The following is an 18,312-nucleotide window of genomic DNA, read 5'->3' on the forward strand; positions in this document are numbered from 1 at the left end:
CTGAGTGGCTTTCAGATTTTTTTAATATGTTTTTTATAGTTACTGCTGTGTTGTCCAGGCTGGTCTCCAGGCCTCAAGCGATCCTCCCACCTCAGCCTCCAAAAGCAACAAATTTTTTTTTTACTGACCCACAGTAAGAAATGCCTTATAATCTAAACATGTAGAATCACATAAAGTAAAAATTTTACAAAACTATATTTTAACTTCATGTGATGTGCTGTGGTTTTATTGATGAAGCTGATTATGTAAACTATGTGGACAAGAGGCAGAAAGAACATGGCTCTCGAGCATTTTGGATTAAACAAGGTTTTCTTTGGTTAGACTTCCCAAATCCCTTTATGGTAATGTGCACTGTGACCCTCTAACAGGAGTTATTGTACAGAGCTTTTCTTGAATGTATTCTATCAGAGAATTCTTTGCTTTGCTTAACACTAGTAACTTTTATTTTTATTCACCTAGCTGTATACATTTTATAAGCCTGAAATTTGACCTATCCCTGGACTTGTGTACATATAATATTTCCTTACTATTTAAGAATGCTAGTTTTAACTCACTAAATTGATTTTCTGGCACTTCCCTACTAGATGATACTTCATATTTATAACCTAAAGTACAAATATTCTTAGATCCAAAGTGGAAAACAAAATACCAAAAGTCAAAACTACCAGTTCTCAGAGAAAAAAAAAATACATTATCACTCACCTAGCTGTATACATTTTACAAACAAAACATTTTCTGGTCCATAGCCAATGCTTCTTGATAAGGAGGGGATACAATGTCCTATCCAAGCAGTCATCATGATGCACAAGCCTTTTGTTCGTGGGAAAATAAAGATATTAAGGTGACAAATATTAAGTGACAAATTTTTATGAGCTATTAAATATATCTGTACCTGAGTATTAGGAAAATAGATATTTTCAATTTTTGCTTACAAGATGTTGCTGAATTACTTGTTATGCCATGTTTGACCAAATTCTGTTCCACAAAATACTTTCTCCAAGAGCATTTTGGATTAAACAAGGTTTTCTTTCCTTAGGCTTCTCAAATCCCTTTATGGTAATGTACACTGTGATCCCCCCTTAAGAGGGAGTTATTATGTAGAACATTTCTTGAATGTATTCTACCAGAGAATCCTTGCTTTGCTTAACACTAGTACCTTTTATTTGTATTTATTTGAAATGGGGTCTTACTCTGTTACCCAGGCTGGAGTATGGTGGCATGATCTTGGCTTACTGTAGCCTCAAACTCCTGTGCTCAAGCAGTCCTCCCACCTCAGCCTCTCCAGTGGTTGGGACTACAAGCATGCACCACCACACCCAGATAATTTTTTAAGTTTTTGCAGAGACACGGTCTCACTATGTTGTCCAGGCTGGTCTCAAACTCCTGGTCTCAAGCGATCCTCCCACCTCAGCCTCCCAAGGTGCTGGGATTACAGCTGTGAGCCACGACACCTGGCTAACATTTAGTACCTTGTAATGAAACATAATTTGGGCAAAGCTACTCAGTGATATTTTACCTAGATTAACTGGTTGTTACAATGTGCCTCTTGTTTTTTTAATGTCTCCTTTATTAACATCTAATTCTGACTCCTGGCATAATATGAATTGGTAGAATCTTAGTTTTAAGTATCAGAATTATGAAACCTTTAAGAAGTTTCATAATTTTTATTAAAAAAGAAATGGAAGTCAATCTCTACTCTGCCACTAATCAGCTCCATGGCTTTGGGTAAATCCTTTAAATGATGACAGACTTCAGATTCTTCTCAAAGATGAAAGGACTACACAAAATTGTTCTAAAGGTCTCTAACAATTCTAAAATTTGATTTTTTTAAAATTAAAACTTTCACCATCAGAAAATAATTAACCTTTTGATAGTTGGTATTATGGAATGGCAATGAATGATTAAATCCACCTGTAAGATAAAAATGACTTCTATAAATTGCCTTTTAAAAAGCCCTACATTGCATACTCTTAATAAATGTAAACTGTTTAAAAAAATAAAAGGGTAGATGTGGTGGCTCACGCCTGCAATCCCAGCACTTTGGGAGGCCAAGGCAGGAGGATCGCTAGAGCTCAGGAGTTCAAGACCAGCCAGGGAAACAAAGTGAGACCCTGTCTCTACAAAAAATAGAAAAATTGGCCAGGCATGGTGGCATATGCCTATAATCTCAGCTATGGGAAAGACTGAGGGAAGAGGACTACTTGAGCCCAGGAGGTTGAGGCTGCATTGAGCCATGATTTTGCCACTGCACTCCAACCTGAGCAACAGAGTGACATCCCCTCTCAAGAAAAAAAAAAAGTGTAAATTGTTTTTCTTTGACACTCAAACAAATCATGTTTCTTTTGTTGATCACTGTATCAAGAAGTTACCATGAGTCTAATGGTCATGTTTTTATCCTTCAGCCTTGGAATCACGTTGTTTATAGAAATAGGCCTACACTATAAGAAATGTACGGAAAAGGCCAGGCGCAGTGGCTCTTGCCTGTAATCCCAGCACTTTGGGAGGCCGACATGGGCGGATCACCTGAGGTCAGAAGTTCGACACCAGCCTGGCCAACATGGTGAAACCCCGTCTCTACTAAAAATACAAAAATTAGGCCTGGCATGGTGGCTCACGCCTGTAATCCCAGCACTTTGGGAGGCTGAGGTGGGCGGATCACCTAAGGTCGGGAGTTCGAGACCAGCCTGACCAACATGGTGAAACCCTGTCTCTACTAAAAATACAAAATTAGCCGGGCGTGGTGGCGCATGCCTGTAATCCCAGCTACTCAGGAGGCTGAGGCAGAAGAATTGCCTGAACCTGGGAGGCAGAGGTTGTGGTGAGCCAAGATCACGCCACTGCACTCCAGCCTGGACAACAAGAGCGAAACTCGGTCTCAAAAAAAAAAATAAATAAATAATACAAAAATTAGCCGGACAAGGTGGCACGTGCCTGTAATCCCAGCTACTTGGGAGGCTAAGGCATGAGAATTGCTTCAACCTAGGAGACAGAGGTTGCGGTGAGCTGAGATCATGCCACTGCATTCCAGCCTAGGCAACAGAGCGAAACTCCGTCTCAAAAAAAAAAAAGAAAAATATACGAAAAATAAGACCATCAGAGAGAATAGGGGATTGCCTTCCATCTTATGTTTATTACAAGGCCAGCACATTTTCCCACATTTGAAAGGAAGAGCAGGCAGAACAGCTTATATAATTTTTTTTTCTTTTGATACAGTCTTGCTCTGTCACCCAGGATGGAGTGCAATGGCACGATCTTGGCTCATTGCAACCTCCGCTTCCCGGGTTCAAGTGATTCTCGTGCCTCACTCTCCCAAGTAGCTGGGACTACAGACGCCCATCACCACACCTGGCTAATTTTTGTATTTTTAGTAGAGACAGGATTTCACCATGTTGGCCAGGCCGGTCTTGAACTCCTGACTGCAAGTAATCTGGCCACCTTGGCCTCCCAAAGTGCTGGGATTACAGGCATGAGCCACCATGCCAGGCTGCTGATACAAAATTTTAATAACATCAAAGACATAAATGTACTGTCTATAATTTTAAAAGTCATATAAATCCAAGGTTTATGTATTATTCTGGCTCTTGCCTCCCCATTCTTCTTCCCTAGGGGCAATTGTTTTCCATTCTTAATTGTTTGTTTAGAATTTAGCTCCTCAACTTCTCACCACAGAACTACCATAATTTTGGTTAAACAGATATTTAATTCAGGACGAATTAGTGCTACTTCTACCTAAGCCACACAGTTGACATCTGTTGGATGACATTTTGTTTTGTAGCTATTAATCTATTAATTCTCTCCCATTTGCATTTGCTTAATTTTCTTATTTATTTATTTTTTGATATGGAGTCTTGCTCTGTCACCCAAGCTGGAGTGCAGTGGCACGATCTCAACTCACTGCAAGCTCCACCTCCCGGGTTCACGCCATTCTCCTGCCTCAGCCTCCCGAGTAGCTAGGACTACAGGTGCCCACCACCACGCCTGGCTAATTTTTGTATTTTTAGTAGAGACGGTTTCACTGTGTTAGCCAGCATGGTCTCGATCTCCTGACCTCGTGATCTGCCCGCCTTGGCCTCCCAAAGTGCTGGGATTACAGGCGTGAGCCACCGGGCCTGGCCCATTTGCTTAATTTTCAATGTACCTGTCACGAATTCAGTCACCTATTTTCTGACAGAACAGTGAACAACCGGGAGTCTACCAGTTCTATTTTTCCTCCCAGACATCCTTCCTGAGTTCTGTATGCTCCTGGCTCCAGACCCTTGATCAAATCTCCGGGTCTGGTGTAAAGCTCTCACACTGGGATTTCACTTTTCCATAATTCTGAGAATCCCTTTTATGTCTATTTAACCTATTCTGTGTTGCATTCCATGTCTTTCTTGTTCATGGTTTACACTTTCTGTGAAGCACTTTTACATCTTCTGATAGTTTCCTGAGATGGAGTGCATGGGATACAAAATTTTGGAGAAGAGTCAGTAAGACCAAAAATGGAAGCAGGGACTTTCTGAAAGCATCAGCTTCTTTCTTTTTTTCTTTTCTTTTCTTTTTTTTTTTTTTTTTTGAGACAAGGTCTCACTCTGTCACCCAGGCTGGAATGCAGCGGCATGATCATACCTCACTGCAGCCTTGACCTCCTGGTCTCAAGCAATCCTCACGTTCTAACCTGAGTAGCTGGGATTACAGGCACACACCACTATGCTCAGCTAATTTTTGTATTCTTTGTAGAGAGGGTTTCACCGTATTGTTCAGGCTGCTCTCGAACTCCTGGGCTCAATTTGCCCACTTCAGTCTCCCAAAGTGTTGGGATTATAGGCGTGAGCCACTGCACCTGGCAAACATCAGTTTCTATTAGTGGTATAATAAATTACTAATTAATACCAGTAATTACTGGTTTCTAATTACTGGTCAAACATAGGTACATTATTGTTCCACAAAAAAACTTTTAAATGGTCTCTCATAAGGAATCAAACCAGCAACGGAGCAGGCTTTATTCGTACATAGTATTCCTTCTTAAACTGTGATTTCCTAAATAAAGAGGAAATGAATAGCCTTATTCATGGAATAGAGCTATTAGCTGTCTAAAATTTATGACTCATCCCTAAGTCTTATTTTAGACTATCTTAGCTCCTTCCCAATTTAAATCTTTGTCAAAGCATTAAGACTTCACATTTGTCAAATATTAGAATTACTCTTCCTCCAATTCCCTTTTATCTTCTTCAAATTTTGGCAAAAAGACAAACCTAAAAACAAAGTTGCAATGTTATATATAAATGGATAAGTACTATCTGAATAACAGCTATTTAATACAAAATAGAGATACTTTTTAAAGTATTAACAGATTTTTAACCATGTAGTAGTAAAGTATTTCTTAAAGATTTTCCAAAATAATGAACAATAGAGGATGCAAATGGATGGAAAGAGTTGGTATTTGCATGGAAAGAAGACAGTATTTTTGCTGCTCCCAAGCCAAGTTGCAATGGTTATTACTTTTATTCCTCTTATTTTTAAAAAAACTATCTCTGGTTTTGTACTCTGAAATAAAGAAAAAAAAAGGTAACAAAATGTCTTAAGTGCTGTCACCTACCTTATGTCAGTAATGACAATGACATGTTCACAGTCTCCCTGATGACAGTATAAGTAAGGAAAACCCAGTTTAATACACAAGTCATTGAAGGTGAAATCTTCCATTCTAGCAGTCTGAAACTTTCCATAGCCTCTATCATGGGACTCTGACCACTCAATGATAGTTCTGAGGGGGGAAAAGGCAAGGATATATCATTTTTCCACAAAAACTTAAAAACTACAGAAAACAGTTTGTGATTGCAGTAATTCACATTAACCTAGCTCACCCAACTAACTGGACAGTTGCCATCTTGAGATGAAGACCAAAATGTTTGACACATGTTGAGATTAGGAACGCTGAATTTTCATAAGGGATCAGTTTTCTGCAGGTTACAATGATGTGCATCACTTTAGCTTAAATGCAAAATGTGTAACAACGCCACTCATTGTGTTTTGAAAAATATTTTTCACAAAATGTTAGTATGTAATGAGATTATTTAATATTTCAAATACTTCTTAGTTTCAATGTTTAATATTATAAATAGTGATAGTTATAACCCACATAAGCAGTAGCTCATTGGGGTCTTCAATTATTTATAGTATAAAGAAATGCAAGGCTGCGCATGGTGGCTCACACCTGTAATCCCAGCACTTCGGGAGGCCGAGGTGGGTGGATCGCTTGAGGTCCGGAGTTCGACTCCAGCCTGACCAACATGGAAAAACCCCATCTCTACTAAAAATACAAAATTAGCCGGGCGTGGTGGTGCCTGCCTGTAATCCCAGCTACTGGGGAGGCTGAGGCAAGAGAATCACTTGAAACTGGAAGGCAGAGGCTGTGGTGAGCCAAAATCGCGCCATTGCACTCCAGCCTGGGCAACAAGAGCAAAACTGTCTCAAAAAAAAAAAAATGCTGAAACCAATAGGTTTGAACTGTTGGGTTAGAATACAGATTAAAAATGGCTACAATATGCTGGGCATTGTGGCTCACACCTGTAACGTTAGCAGTTTGGGAGGCTGATGCAGTCGGCTTACTTGAGGCCAGGAGTTCAAGACCAGCCTGGCCAACATGTTGAAACCCTGTCTCTACTAAAAATACAAAAATTAGCTGGGCATGATGGCACACACCTGTAGTCCCAGCTACCTGGCAGGCTGAGGCACGAGAATGGCTTGACCTGGGAGGCAGAGGCTGCAGTGAGCTGAGATCGTGCCACCATACTCCAGACTGGGTGACAGAACGAGACTTTTTCATTTTTTTTTTTTTAAAAGGGCAACAATAATATATATACTTGTATACTGTAATTGTTAAGACATTGATAATGAAAGTATGGTCTCATTAAAATGAGCTTACAGATTTTTCCTATATTATGTACTTAAGCAATATATATATATCACCATCACCTAGGGCAAACAATAGTATATGCTGGATAGGCAGAAAAAATAGTGAAAGGTTAATTTGCCACTATTACTTATATGTAAAGGCCAGAGACTAATAATGCATGTTAAGGTGATTTATTTATTTATTTTTTTAGAGACAGAGTCTTGCTATATTACCCAGGCTGGAACGCAGTGGGTATTCACAGGCGAGATTATAGCATGCTATACAGCCTTGAACTCTTGGCCTCAAAAGATTCTCCTGCCTCAGCCTCCGGAGTGGCTGGGACTACTGTGCCTGGCTAATTCTTTTTGGATGTATGTAATGCACAAGACAAGATTTATCAATAATTCCTTGGCAAAGGTCCTTAATAGGCAAATAATAGGATTTGTGGAGATAACACTACTTTGATAACTAGAAATAGGAAAGACTTTGAGAAGATTTTTGGAAACTATACCTGCTCAAATCTCTGCATTCTGGGTATCTTTTATCATTATAAAATGTTCCTTCAAAATAAAAGAAGGCTGATTTGTATAGGTCCTACAAGAAAACAGATTGTATTGAGAGAAAATCAACTATTAACAATGATGAAATTGCTCTAAGTATTAATTCAAAATAGATATATCATAAAATCACACTAATATGTGTTACAAAAACTGCTACTATTTTCAGTTTTACCCTATTGCTGTTATAATCACTACGTTTGATCTAACTGTGTACATTCTCCTGAGATTCATGAAAGGAACCCAATTAGAAATCAAATAAACATCATTATTTTATTATACTTACAGAGCAGTAAGTAGTGTTGGATACTAGAACTAAAAACTAAACAAAGTCCTATCTTTAACGTTTCCCCAGTAATAACAATGATCATCGAGCTATGTTTTTCTGGCATTTTTTTGTATTTGCAATGTTTTTACAAAAATTCTCTCTTTATATTTTCAGTAACTCTTAGGCAGACAGAATCTGAATTTCTATTTTTACTCAAGCAATCTTGCCCCAGGTACTGTAGTTGTACCACAACTGGTTGGAAACTTCAAGGGTTCTTAACTCATTCTACCACAGTGTCCGTCAAAGGAGTGGCTCTCAATCCTGACTGCAAAATCAAATCACAAAAACACCAAACACAAGTGTCAACTCAGACTCATTAATTAAGAATCTTTGGGGATCAGTATTTTTCCAAAGCTCTCTAGAAAAAAACATGCAACCAGAGTTGAGAAGCACTCTGTTAAACTGGTCCTTCACCTTCTATTTAGACTCCTGAATGAGGGTCAGAAGACCTGAGTTCTTTTCCTTAACCTACCACTTACTAGCTTTGTGATTTTGGTATGCAGCAATCACTTCTCAGACCTGTTTTCTCATCTGTGAAATGAGAATAATAATATCTGCCACGATGTCTTACAGGATTGTGGTGAAGATCAAAAGCAATTTATGTATAGGAGATATGTTTCAGGTACTAAAATAATTTTACCTTAATATTTTAATTTTTCTCCTACTTCTTTGAAGCTTCCATTTTTCTTTCTTGTCTTCATTCCCCCACTTACAGATTATCTTGTGTTCGCATCAGACACTCCTGCAAGACTGGCTATGTTGTTTCTTCTTGGACCAGTCACTAAATCTCACTCACCCTGTTTTCCCATGTAAAATGTGAGTAAAGCCTTTACCTTCCTCATAGGTTGTTATGGAGATTATGTACATTAAGTATAATGTACTTAATGTCATATGACTAGCTGCTACAATACAAAATCTGCCACTTAATATATTTCTACACCCTCAAAGAGGTAAGCAGGGTCCAAAATAAAGGTTCTAAAAAAATAACTATTATTTTGGAAACAAAATGAAGTTTAATATATATAATTGTGTTTTACAAAACACTGCCATAAAACTTCATCTTAGGTGATTTAAGCAACTTACTATCTTTTGGCATAATTATTAATTACAAGGTGAACTCTAAAAGAACAAAAATGTTTTCCATTTAAATCAAAAGTCATCCACTAATAAACTTCCCTGACTGGCCTGGTGGCTCAGCACTTTGGGAGGCCGAGGTGGGCAGATCACCTGAGGTTGGGAGTTCAAGACCAGCCTGACCAACATGGAGAAACCCCATCTCTACTAAAAATACAAAAATTAGGCGGGCATGGTGGTGCATGCCTGTAATTCCAGCTACTCATGGGGCTGAGGCAGGAGAATCGTGTGAACCCGAGAGGCAGAGGTTGCAGTGAGCCGAGACCGTGCCATTGCACTCCAGCCTGGGCAAGAAGAGCAAAATTCTGTCTCAAAAAAAAAAAAAAAAAAAAAAAAAAAAATATATATATATATATATATATATATATAATAATAATAGAAGAGACAGAAACAACATAACAGGAGATATGTAAATATTTTAAAATACAATTACGGGTTATTTAATCCCTGCTTAAAAAACTTCCGAAGCTATCAGCAGCAATGTACAGACCAAGTAAATTGACAAAGCCTGGTTAAAACCTTCTCCTGGGCAACACAGTGAGTTGTTGCCCAGACTGGACTTGATTAAAAAACAGACAGACAAACATTCTCCAGGGTTTCCTGAAGGTAAGACCGATTCCCAGATCTGACTCAAACTGCTTTGAGCAATGTTCAGATGGTTGGAGTGAAGAGGGTAAATTCAGATTTTTCTTCTTAGACTGATCTTATTATTTAACAGTTACATCTTATGTTTTTTTTCACAAGGTTAAAAAACTTTGCAGAAGATTGCCACCGCTGCTTTAAGGAAAAATCTTGGCCAGGCACGGTGGCTCACACCTTGTAATCCCAGCACTTTAGGAGGCTGAGGCGGGTGGATCACCTGAAGTCAGGAGTTCGAGACCAGCTTGGCCAACATGGTGAAACCCCGTTTCTACTAAAAAATACAAAAATTAACTGGGCGCAGTGGGGCCACCTGTAATCCCAGCTACTTGGGAGGCTGAAGCACGAGAATCACTTGAACCTGGGAGGTGAAGGTTGCAGTGAGCCGAGATTGCATCATCGCACTCCAGCCTGGGCAACAGAGCCCCATCCAAAAAAAAAAGAAAGAAAAAGATAAATCTCATATTTCCTGCTCTGCGTAAAATTTTGAAATTCTACTTTTCTTATCCTATTGTTTCTCTCCAAAAGCACTGAGATGGCAACCCTGAAGAACCTAAATATCTAAAAACCATTTTCAGCATAACTCAACAGGTACTTAAGTGAAATCTACATGTGAGCCATATGCTAGTCTCCACACTAGTCACCAAAAACTGGAATATAGTCAGCCTGTGGAGCAGACGGACACACATTACACTGAATCAGCATACTGAAATACATACTACAATGGACAAAAGAAAAGGTGCCAGGGTAACAAAGAAAGGAGTCAAGAAAAATTGCATATAATTGGTGAGTTTTGAGCTGGGTTTGGAAATCTGAGGATGAACTCACAAAACGGATGAAGTAGGGAAAGGGCTTCCTACCATGTTCAAATACTCAGAGACATGAAAAAGTATGGTACACTGATGAAAATACACAAATTCACTATGGATGAATGAGGTGTAAAGGCAGCAAGTAAACAGTTCAGAAAGTTAATTTGGGAAGCATCATTATAAAAGGCCTTATATGTCAGCCTAGGGAGAAAAAAAAAAGTTAACATGAAACCTCAGTTATACCAACATTTATGTGGCTGGTGGAAAAGGACCCAGGAAAAAAGGAGATTGTGTTGGTTCTTGTCCAAACACTATCTCCATCCTTGTTTTTCCAAATATCTTTTTACTTATCTCTAGGAGATGCTATCCCTCCCCTGAAATGGCCCTGTAAACCTGAGGCCCTCTGCCAGAGTTGTAGCAGGTTTAGTTCAATCCTGCCCTATGATGAAATGTGGAAGGGATCAAGGCCCTCCTGCTTTATTAGGTAAACGATCCTTTCTGAAAACATTGTGGGTAGCCAGTCTACCACACTGCTCCTTTCCATCCTTATCCAGGGGGTATGCAGGGCTTCTCTTTCCTTTTGAGAGCAACACATTGGGGAAACACCAGCAAGGACCAACTTCATATGGTCTCTCCTTGTTGGGTATTGGTCCTTGGGCAGCGAAAGGTGAAGAATGGGTGCTAACTATTTGAGGCTCTCAGGTCGACTCCAGCCTTTTGCTGGGCACAATCATGACAGATCACAACTCTGACAGAGCTTCAAACGAGTGAATGAACAGCAAAGTCATATGCTACAGTGAGGTCAAGTTACATAAAAATGGAAAAGTGACCAACTGCTTAGAAAATTAGGTGGTCACTATTGAGCTGAGATGGCGACACTGCACTCCAGCCTGGGCGGCAGAGCGAGACTCTGTCTCAAAAAAACAAAAAACAAAAAAAACAAAAAAGAAAATTAGGTGGTCACTATTAGCCCAGAAGGAAAAGTCTCCATACAATAGTTTAGAAACAAATGAGAGATGAAGAAATCAAAACAAAGTCTAGCCTCTTCTTTGGAAAAGTTCCAGTGATAAAGGGAAGGAATGAGATAGTGTAGTAGTTTGATGGAATCCCGCAGGAGAAGAAAAGGATTTACTGGGACATTTATGAACCAGCTAGAGTAATCGCTATTTTCTTAGCTTGTTATTTCCTTTTGTTTTATGGGAGGAAATCACCTTACTTTGCTGATGTGCTCAGGGGCTTGGTCAGGAGTGTTGCTGAATTCACCACCAATCTGGAGGTCACTGACACAGCGAATTGAATCCCTCAGTTGTGTGAGTTTTTGACTGCCCAACACCAGCATTGTTTGGTATGGTTTGTGTTCTTTGTGCTAAAAGTCAAAGAATAAATAAGTGTTCATTTAGAGACAAAGCGATAAAACTACAAATCCTGTCCTGACTAGATCAAAATTAAATTGCTGGTTTTCTTAATTTTAAATTGTCCCCATAACTTGATGCTGTGTATTTTCACATCCAATAATTATAGGGCCAAACTCATGGTCAAAATTGTTTACATCTCCCCTGTGATCCAGAGCCACTCTGAAACCACCTCCTTTACCACACACCAAGCCACTATTTCCCCTGGTATTCCCTCAACCTCAATCCACCCAGGGCCAAGCACCAGGCTACAAGGGACAGCCCCTCTGCCACCAAACCTACTGGAATTGTTCGAACTAGCCAATCCTAAACTGTTTACTCTTCCCTACCTTGTCTTTCCCACAGAAACCCCAATAAAAACTGTGGTCTACGCCTTCCCCTCTCCCCTTTCAGCCTCCTAAATGAGAATGATGCTTCTTCCTGTGGCCCTACATGGTGTGCCCCCTCCTCTAAGGAAATGTAATAAAAATCTCCTTTCAAAGGCATTATAGCCTCTCCATGTCATCACTCAGTCATCTCCATAAATTAGAATAGCATGGAATGTCCAAGCACAGTGGCTCATGCCTGTAATCCCAACACTTTGGGAGGCCGAAGCAGGAGGATTGCTTGAGCCTAGAAGTTCAAGATCAACCTGGGCAACATAGCAAAACCCCATCTCTACAAAAAATTTAAAAGTTAGCTGGGCGTTGTGATACATGCTTGTAGTCCTAGCTACTTGGGAGGCTGAGGCAGGAGGATTGCTCGAGCGAAGCTGCAGTGAGCCACGATTGTACTGCTGCACTCCAACCTAGGCAATGGAGCAAGGCCCTGTCTCAAAAACAAACAAACCAACAAAAATCCCATGGGTACAACTGACATACTCAGCCATGGAAATTTTCTGGTTTAAACTAAAGTTTATAATCAAGATGATACCAAACTGACATGAGCATTAAGATCCACTGGAATGTAACTTCATTTAGCAAGACTGTCTTAAAATTTCCTAAAAGTTACTTCATTGAGGTCAGGCAATCTATACTGTAACCTGAGGTTATAAACCCAGATTCATACTTTGGTTTGGTTTCTTTTTATGATTGGTCATTTGGGATCTTTTTCTGGGGAGAAGGGGGTGGTGGTGAGGGACAGTCTCATTTTGTCACCTAGGCTGGAGTGCCATGGCATGATCTTGGCTCACTGCAGCCTTGACCTCCCGGGCTCAAGCAATCCTCCCTAGTAACTGGGACTACAGGCACACACCACCACACCTAGCTAGTTTTTGTATTTTTTGTAGAGATGAGGTTTTGCCACTTTGTCTAGGCTGATCTTGAACTCCTGAGCTCAAGTGATCAGCGCACCTCAGCCTTCCAAAGGTGCTGAGGATATAGGTGTGGGCCATTACACCCAGCCAGCAATTTGAGATCTTAATCAAATAAGATAATTAGTACTAACTACATCCCAGATGTTTCGTAAAAGCCTATTTATTCATAAGTGCAACTTATATATATTAATATTTCAATGACAACTCATCAGAATTTATGACACATCTATTTAAGGAATCAAGAATATATACACTCTGGCCTAGGAAAGAGTTCTTTCTCCTAAGAGATTCCTAGATACCCTTGACTTAATAATGTTCTGTATTTTCATCAAAGAAGAGCTGTCTCTGGTTAGTTCAATAACTTCCCAAGTATTCTAAATTAGTGAACATAGGCTAATTCCTCCATTAGCCACCTATTCTGCAAAAATCCCTCAAGAATTAGTAGAATTAGAATCATTATGGATTTACATATACTTTCAGTTGCTTCTAGTGCAGAAATCAGGCATATATTTCAATACTATACCTGTAATCCTATTGGATCGAGAGATTGTTTGAAATTTGACCTTATTTCCAATATTCCTTATTAGAACAGATGGCACAAGATTATAGATTGTCAACTCTAAAAATAAGACATCAGATAGGCAGCATATGCTTGCATTTATTAGACAGGGTCTCACGCTGTCTCCTAGGCTGGAGTTCAGTGGTGCAATCATAGCTCGCTTACAACCTTGAATTCCTAGGCTCAAGTGATCTCCCCACCTCAGCCTCCCAAGTAGTTGGGATTACAGATGTGCACCACCATGCCTAGCTAATTTTTTTGATTTTTAGTAGAGACAAGGTCTCACTATGTTACCCAGGTTGGTCTCAAACTCCTGGCCTCAAGTGATCCTCCTGCCTTGGCCTCCCAAAGTGCTGAGATTACAGGCATGAGCCACCACTCCCAGAGTGTTTATTTTTAATGTAAGCATAGGAATATGACTCTTCAAATAATTAAACACTTTTACAAAAGTTACTATTATCCATAAAATCCAAAAGGTTTTACTACTTACCTTATGAAATATAACAGGGTACAAGATATTCACAGATAGGATAAGCTCCCCTTCTTCAATCATGTCTGCTGAATTTTCAGGCTTTTTTCCTATGGCATGTGACTCCTGAAGAAAGAAAAAGAGACACTGAAATCAGATACTATAACTCAGATAAGATGCAGTGTGGTACAATGGCTATCAGCAAGGGATCGAGTCAAGCAGCCTTGGGTTTGACACCTAATTATACTCTGGGAAAACTGTTAAGACATCTCTAAGCTTTAGTTTCATCTTCTTTCAATAAACAAACAGAACCAGAAAATACTTACTGTACTGTTGCTGGGAATGTGTACATAATGCATCTGATAAGATGTGTGGTACTGAGTACTTAGCAGCTGATGAGCAAACAGGAGTATCAACTAATGTTGGTATAACACTGGCATTTCCAGTTACATTTTTACATTCCTTATCAAAGATTCCTGTGAAAGCTATTTTACAGATAAAGCTCAGAGGTTCAGTGATTTACTCAAGGTCATACCAGAGTTAGGACGCAAATACAGATTTGTTTGGCTCTAAACCCTATGCTTTTTATAACACCATGACATCTTTAATATATTTTGATCTTTTATGTGTGCTAAATTAATATAAAATAGGGGCCAGGCTGAACTGGTTTAGATGCAGGAGTTTTAAAAATAAGTGGGAATCATGTCACAAAATAGAGTAGGCAGCTCCAGGGCCTAGTCCCTCTAACAGAAGCAACCAGTAAGCTGGAATGAGAGACTGGAATAAACTATTTTGGAACTCTGGAACCTGATGGGACACTTACAACAATCAGGGGAGTGTTTCATGACGAGAGAAGTTGCTGCTTTTCATTAGTAAGCACTGTGTGCAAATCAACTACCACCCTCACTCCTTTGCCCCTCGCCGATGAGACAGGCAGCTTGAATTCCTGGAGAAGCTGGCTGGTGCCAAGGCAGGCAGTGGGGACCTGTTCTCTAAGAACTGAGGATTTTATGTTTTGGTTGGTCTGGTGATGCCGAGTGCCTGGCCCAGGTACATGCATTGGTTTTGACCCTCTTGGTGGCAGCAGCTTCCCCCAGCAGGATCTATATTGGAAGACTTACAGACAAGATGCTTTTTTTCTTTTTGGAGCCAGGTATTTAAGGAAATCTTTGTCAGATCACTGAATGACCGCAGAGAGAATGAAACAGAAACATCAGTGACCACGTACAACAAGTAATACACGTGCTACAATAATCGTTTGGAAAAGTCACAGGCAGCTCCAGCCATGCACAAGAAAAAATATACCTAGAATGTCTAGTTCTCAAAAAAACATATAAATCACAAAAAAGAGGAAAGTATGGACAACTCTTAGGAAAATAAGAATTTGACAAAACCAACCCTGAGGAAGCCCAGACATTGGAATTACTAGTCAAAGTGTCAATTAATTATTCCTACAGGCAATAGCTACATTCGCACATAAATAAAAGTCCACTAGACAAAGACGTTAGCTCCCTCTCCCTCTCTCCCTCTCCCCCTCTCCCCACGGTCTCCCTCTCCCTCTCTCTCCACAGTCTCCCTCTGATGCCGAGCCAAAGCTGGACTGTACTGCCGCCATCTCGGCTCACTGCAACCTCCCTGCCTGATTCTCCTGTCTCAGCCTGCCGAGTGCCTGGGATTGCGGGTGCGCGCCGCCACGCCTGACTGGTTTTCATATTTTTTTGGTGGAGACGGGGTTTCGCTGTGTTGGCCAGGCTGGTCTCCAGCTCCTAACCGCGAGTGATCTGCCAGCCTCGGCCTCCCGAGGTGCCGGGATTGCAGACGGAGTCTCCTTCACTCAGTGCTCAATGTTGCCCAGGCTGGAGTGCAGTGGCGTGATCTCGGCTTGCTACAACCTCCACCTCCCAGCCGCCTGCCTTGGCCTCCCAAAGTGCCGAGATTGCAGCCTGTGCCCGGCCGCCACCCCGTCTGGCAAGTGAAGAGCGTCTCTGCCTGGCTGCCCATCGTCTGGGATGTGAGGCGCCCCTCTGCCCGGCTGCCCAGTCTGGGAAGTGCGGAGCGTCTCTTCCCGGCCGCCATCTCGTCTAGGAAGTGAGGAGCGTCTCTGCCCGGCCGCCCATCGTCTGAGATGTGGGGAACGCCTCTGCCCCGCCGCCTCGTCTGGGATGTGAGGAGCGCCTCTGCCTGGCCACCACCCGATCTGGGAGGTGAGGAGCGTCTCCGCCCAGCCGCCCCGTCTGAGAAGTGAGGAGCCCCTCCGCCCGGCAGCCACCCCGTCTGAGAAGTGAGGAGCCCCTCCGCCCGGCAGCCACCCCGTCTGGGAGGTGAGGAGCCCCTCCGCCTGGCAGCTGCCCCGTCTGGGAAGTGAGGAGCCCCTCCGTCCGGCAGCCGCCCCGTCCGGGAGGTGGGGGGCAGCCCCCGTCCAGCCAGCTGCCCCGTCCGGGAGGGAGGAGGGGGGCAGCCCCCGCCGGCCAGCCGCCCCGTCTGGCCAGCCTCCCTGTCCAGGAGGGAGGTGGGGGCAGCCCCCGCCCGGCCAGCCGCCCCATCCCGGAGGGAGGTGGGGGGCAGCCCCCGCCTGGCCAGCCGCCCCATCCCGGAGGGAGGTGGGGGGCAGCCCCTTCCCGGCCAGCTGCCCCGTCCAGGAGGTGGGGAGCGCCTCCGCCCGGCCGCCGCCCTGTCCGGGAGGTGGGGGGACGCCTCTGCCCGGCCGCCCCTTCTGGGAAGTGAGGAGCTCCTCTGCCCGGCCGCCACCACGTCTGGGAGGTGTACCCAACAGCTCATTGAGAACAGGCCATGATGACAATGGTGGTTTTGTCGAACAGAAAAGGGGGAAATGTGGGGAAAAGATAGAGAAATCAGATTGTTGCTGTGTCTGTGTAGAAAGAAGTAGACACAGGAGATTACATTTTGTTCTGTACTAAGAAAAATTCTTCTGCCTTGGGATGCTGTTAATCTATAACCTTACCCCCAACCCCCTGCTCTCTGAAACATGTGCTGTCTCCACTCAAGGTTAAATGGATTAAGGGCGGTGCAAGATGTGCTTTGTTAAACAGATGCTTGAAGGCAGCATGCTCCTTAAGAGTCATCACCACTCCCTAATCTCAAGTACCCAGGGACACAAACACTGCAGAAGGCGGCAGGGTCCTCTGCCTAGGAAAACCAGAGACCCTTGTTCACTTGTTTATCTGCTGACCTTCCCTCCACTATTGTCCTATGACCCTGCCAAATCCCCCTCCTCGAGAAACACCCAAGAATGATCAATAAATACTAAAAAAAAAAAAAAAAAGAAAAGGGAACTCTTGCACACTGTTGGCAAGGATGCAAATTGATACAGCTATTATGGAAAACAATATGGAGGTCTCTCAAAAAATTAAAAGTAGAACTACTACATGATTCAGTCATCCCACTTCAGGGTATATAAATGAAATAAAATGAAGAAAATGAAATTAAAAAAATAATAATAATGTTAAATAAAAAAAAAAAGACGTTATAGCAACTGACTTAAATGTGCTCAACGAGTACCCCAGAAATTTGTACAATCATTATGTATCAACTTTAAAAATGTGTTCAGTCAGCTAAAGGAAACCAAATACTTAAAGAAAATCAGATTCCTCAATAAGATTAACAGGAGTTTTCTCATCAGAAACCATTGAGGTTAAGAAACCAGAGAATGGGCAGATAGACGGATGGATTGACTGACCAATTTTTTTTTTTTTTTTTGAGACGGAGTCTCACTCTGTCGCCCAAGCTGGAGTGCAGTGGCGCTATCTCGGCTCACTGCAAGCTCCGCCTCCCGGGTTCATGCCATTCTCCTGCCTCAGCCTCCCGAGTAGCTGGGACTACAGACACCCGCCACCGCGCCCAGCTAATTTTTTGTATTTTTAGTAGAGACGGGGTTTCACTGTGTTAGCCAGGATGGTCTCAATCTCTTGACCTCGTGATCTGCCCGCCTCAGCCTCCCAAAGTGCTGGGATTAAAGGCGTGAGCCACCGCGCCCGGCCCTGATTTTTTAAATCTATCTATCTATGTAGCCTAGATTGGCCTCAAACTCTTGGGCTCAAGTGCTCCTTCTGCCTCAACCTTCTCAGTAACTGAGACTATGGGAACCCATCACTGTGTTCAGCTTTTAAATTTTTTTACTTTTGTTTTTCTTTTTTGGGTGACATATTTAAACCCATGAAAGAAAAAAAACAAAACCTGTCAGCCAAGAATTCTGTATTTGGCAAAACTATCTTCAGGA

At 41.9% G+C, this 18,312-nt stretch overlaps 1 protein-coding gene across 5 annotated transcripts in view; it reads right to left on the bottom strand.

Moving 5' to 3' along the window:
- SNAPC3 (small nuclear RNA activating complex polypeptide 3) overlaps positions 1 to 18,312 on the bottom strand; it is a 79,885-nt gene that overhangs the window by 41,058 nt on the left and 20,515 nt on the right. For 4 of the 5 annotated variants that reach the window (XR_008619773.1, XR_008619767.2, XR_612507.3 and 1 more), the window contains exons 4-8: positions 14,097 to 14,201; positions 11,558 to 11,707; positions 7,386 to 7,468; positions 5,579 to 5,743; positions 703 to 810 (exon numbers count right to left, since the gene is read on the bottom strand). Coding sequence is in view for 2 of the 5 variants with exons in the window: in XM_003822618.5 (XP_003822666.2) it covers positions 703 to 810; positions 5,579 to 5,743; positions 7,386 to 7,468; positions 11,558 to 11,707; positions 14,097 to 14,201 (611 nt within the window). In the remaining 3 variants the exon portion in view is untranslated. Of the gene's footprint in view, positions 1 to 702; positions 811 to 4,515; positions 4,823 to 5,578; positions 5,744 to 7,385; positions 7,469 to 11,557; positions 11,708 to 14,096; positions 14,202 to 18,312 lie in introns of those variants that run through there. The other variant, XM_055092117.2, reaches the window with a different exon arrangement.

This window comes from Pan paniscus, chromosome 11 (genome assembly GCF_029289425.2).
Source record: "Pan paniscus chromosome 11, NHGRI_mPanPan1-v2.0_pri, whole genome shotgun sequence".
Classification (NCBI taxonomy): Eukaryota; Metazoa; Chordata; class Mammalia; order Primates; family Hominidae; genus Pan; species Pan paniscus.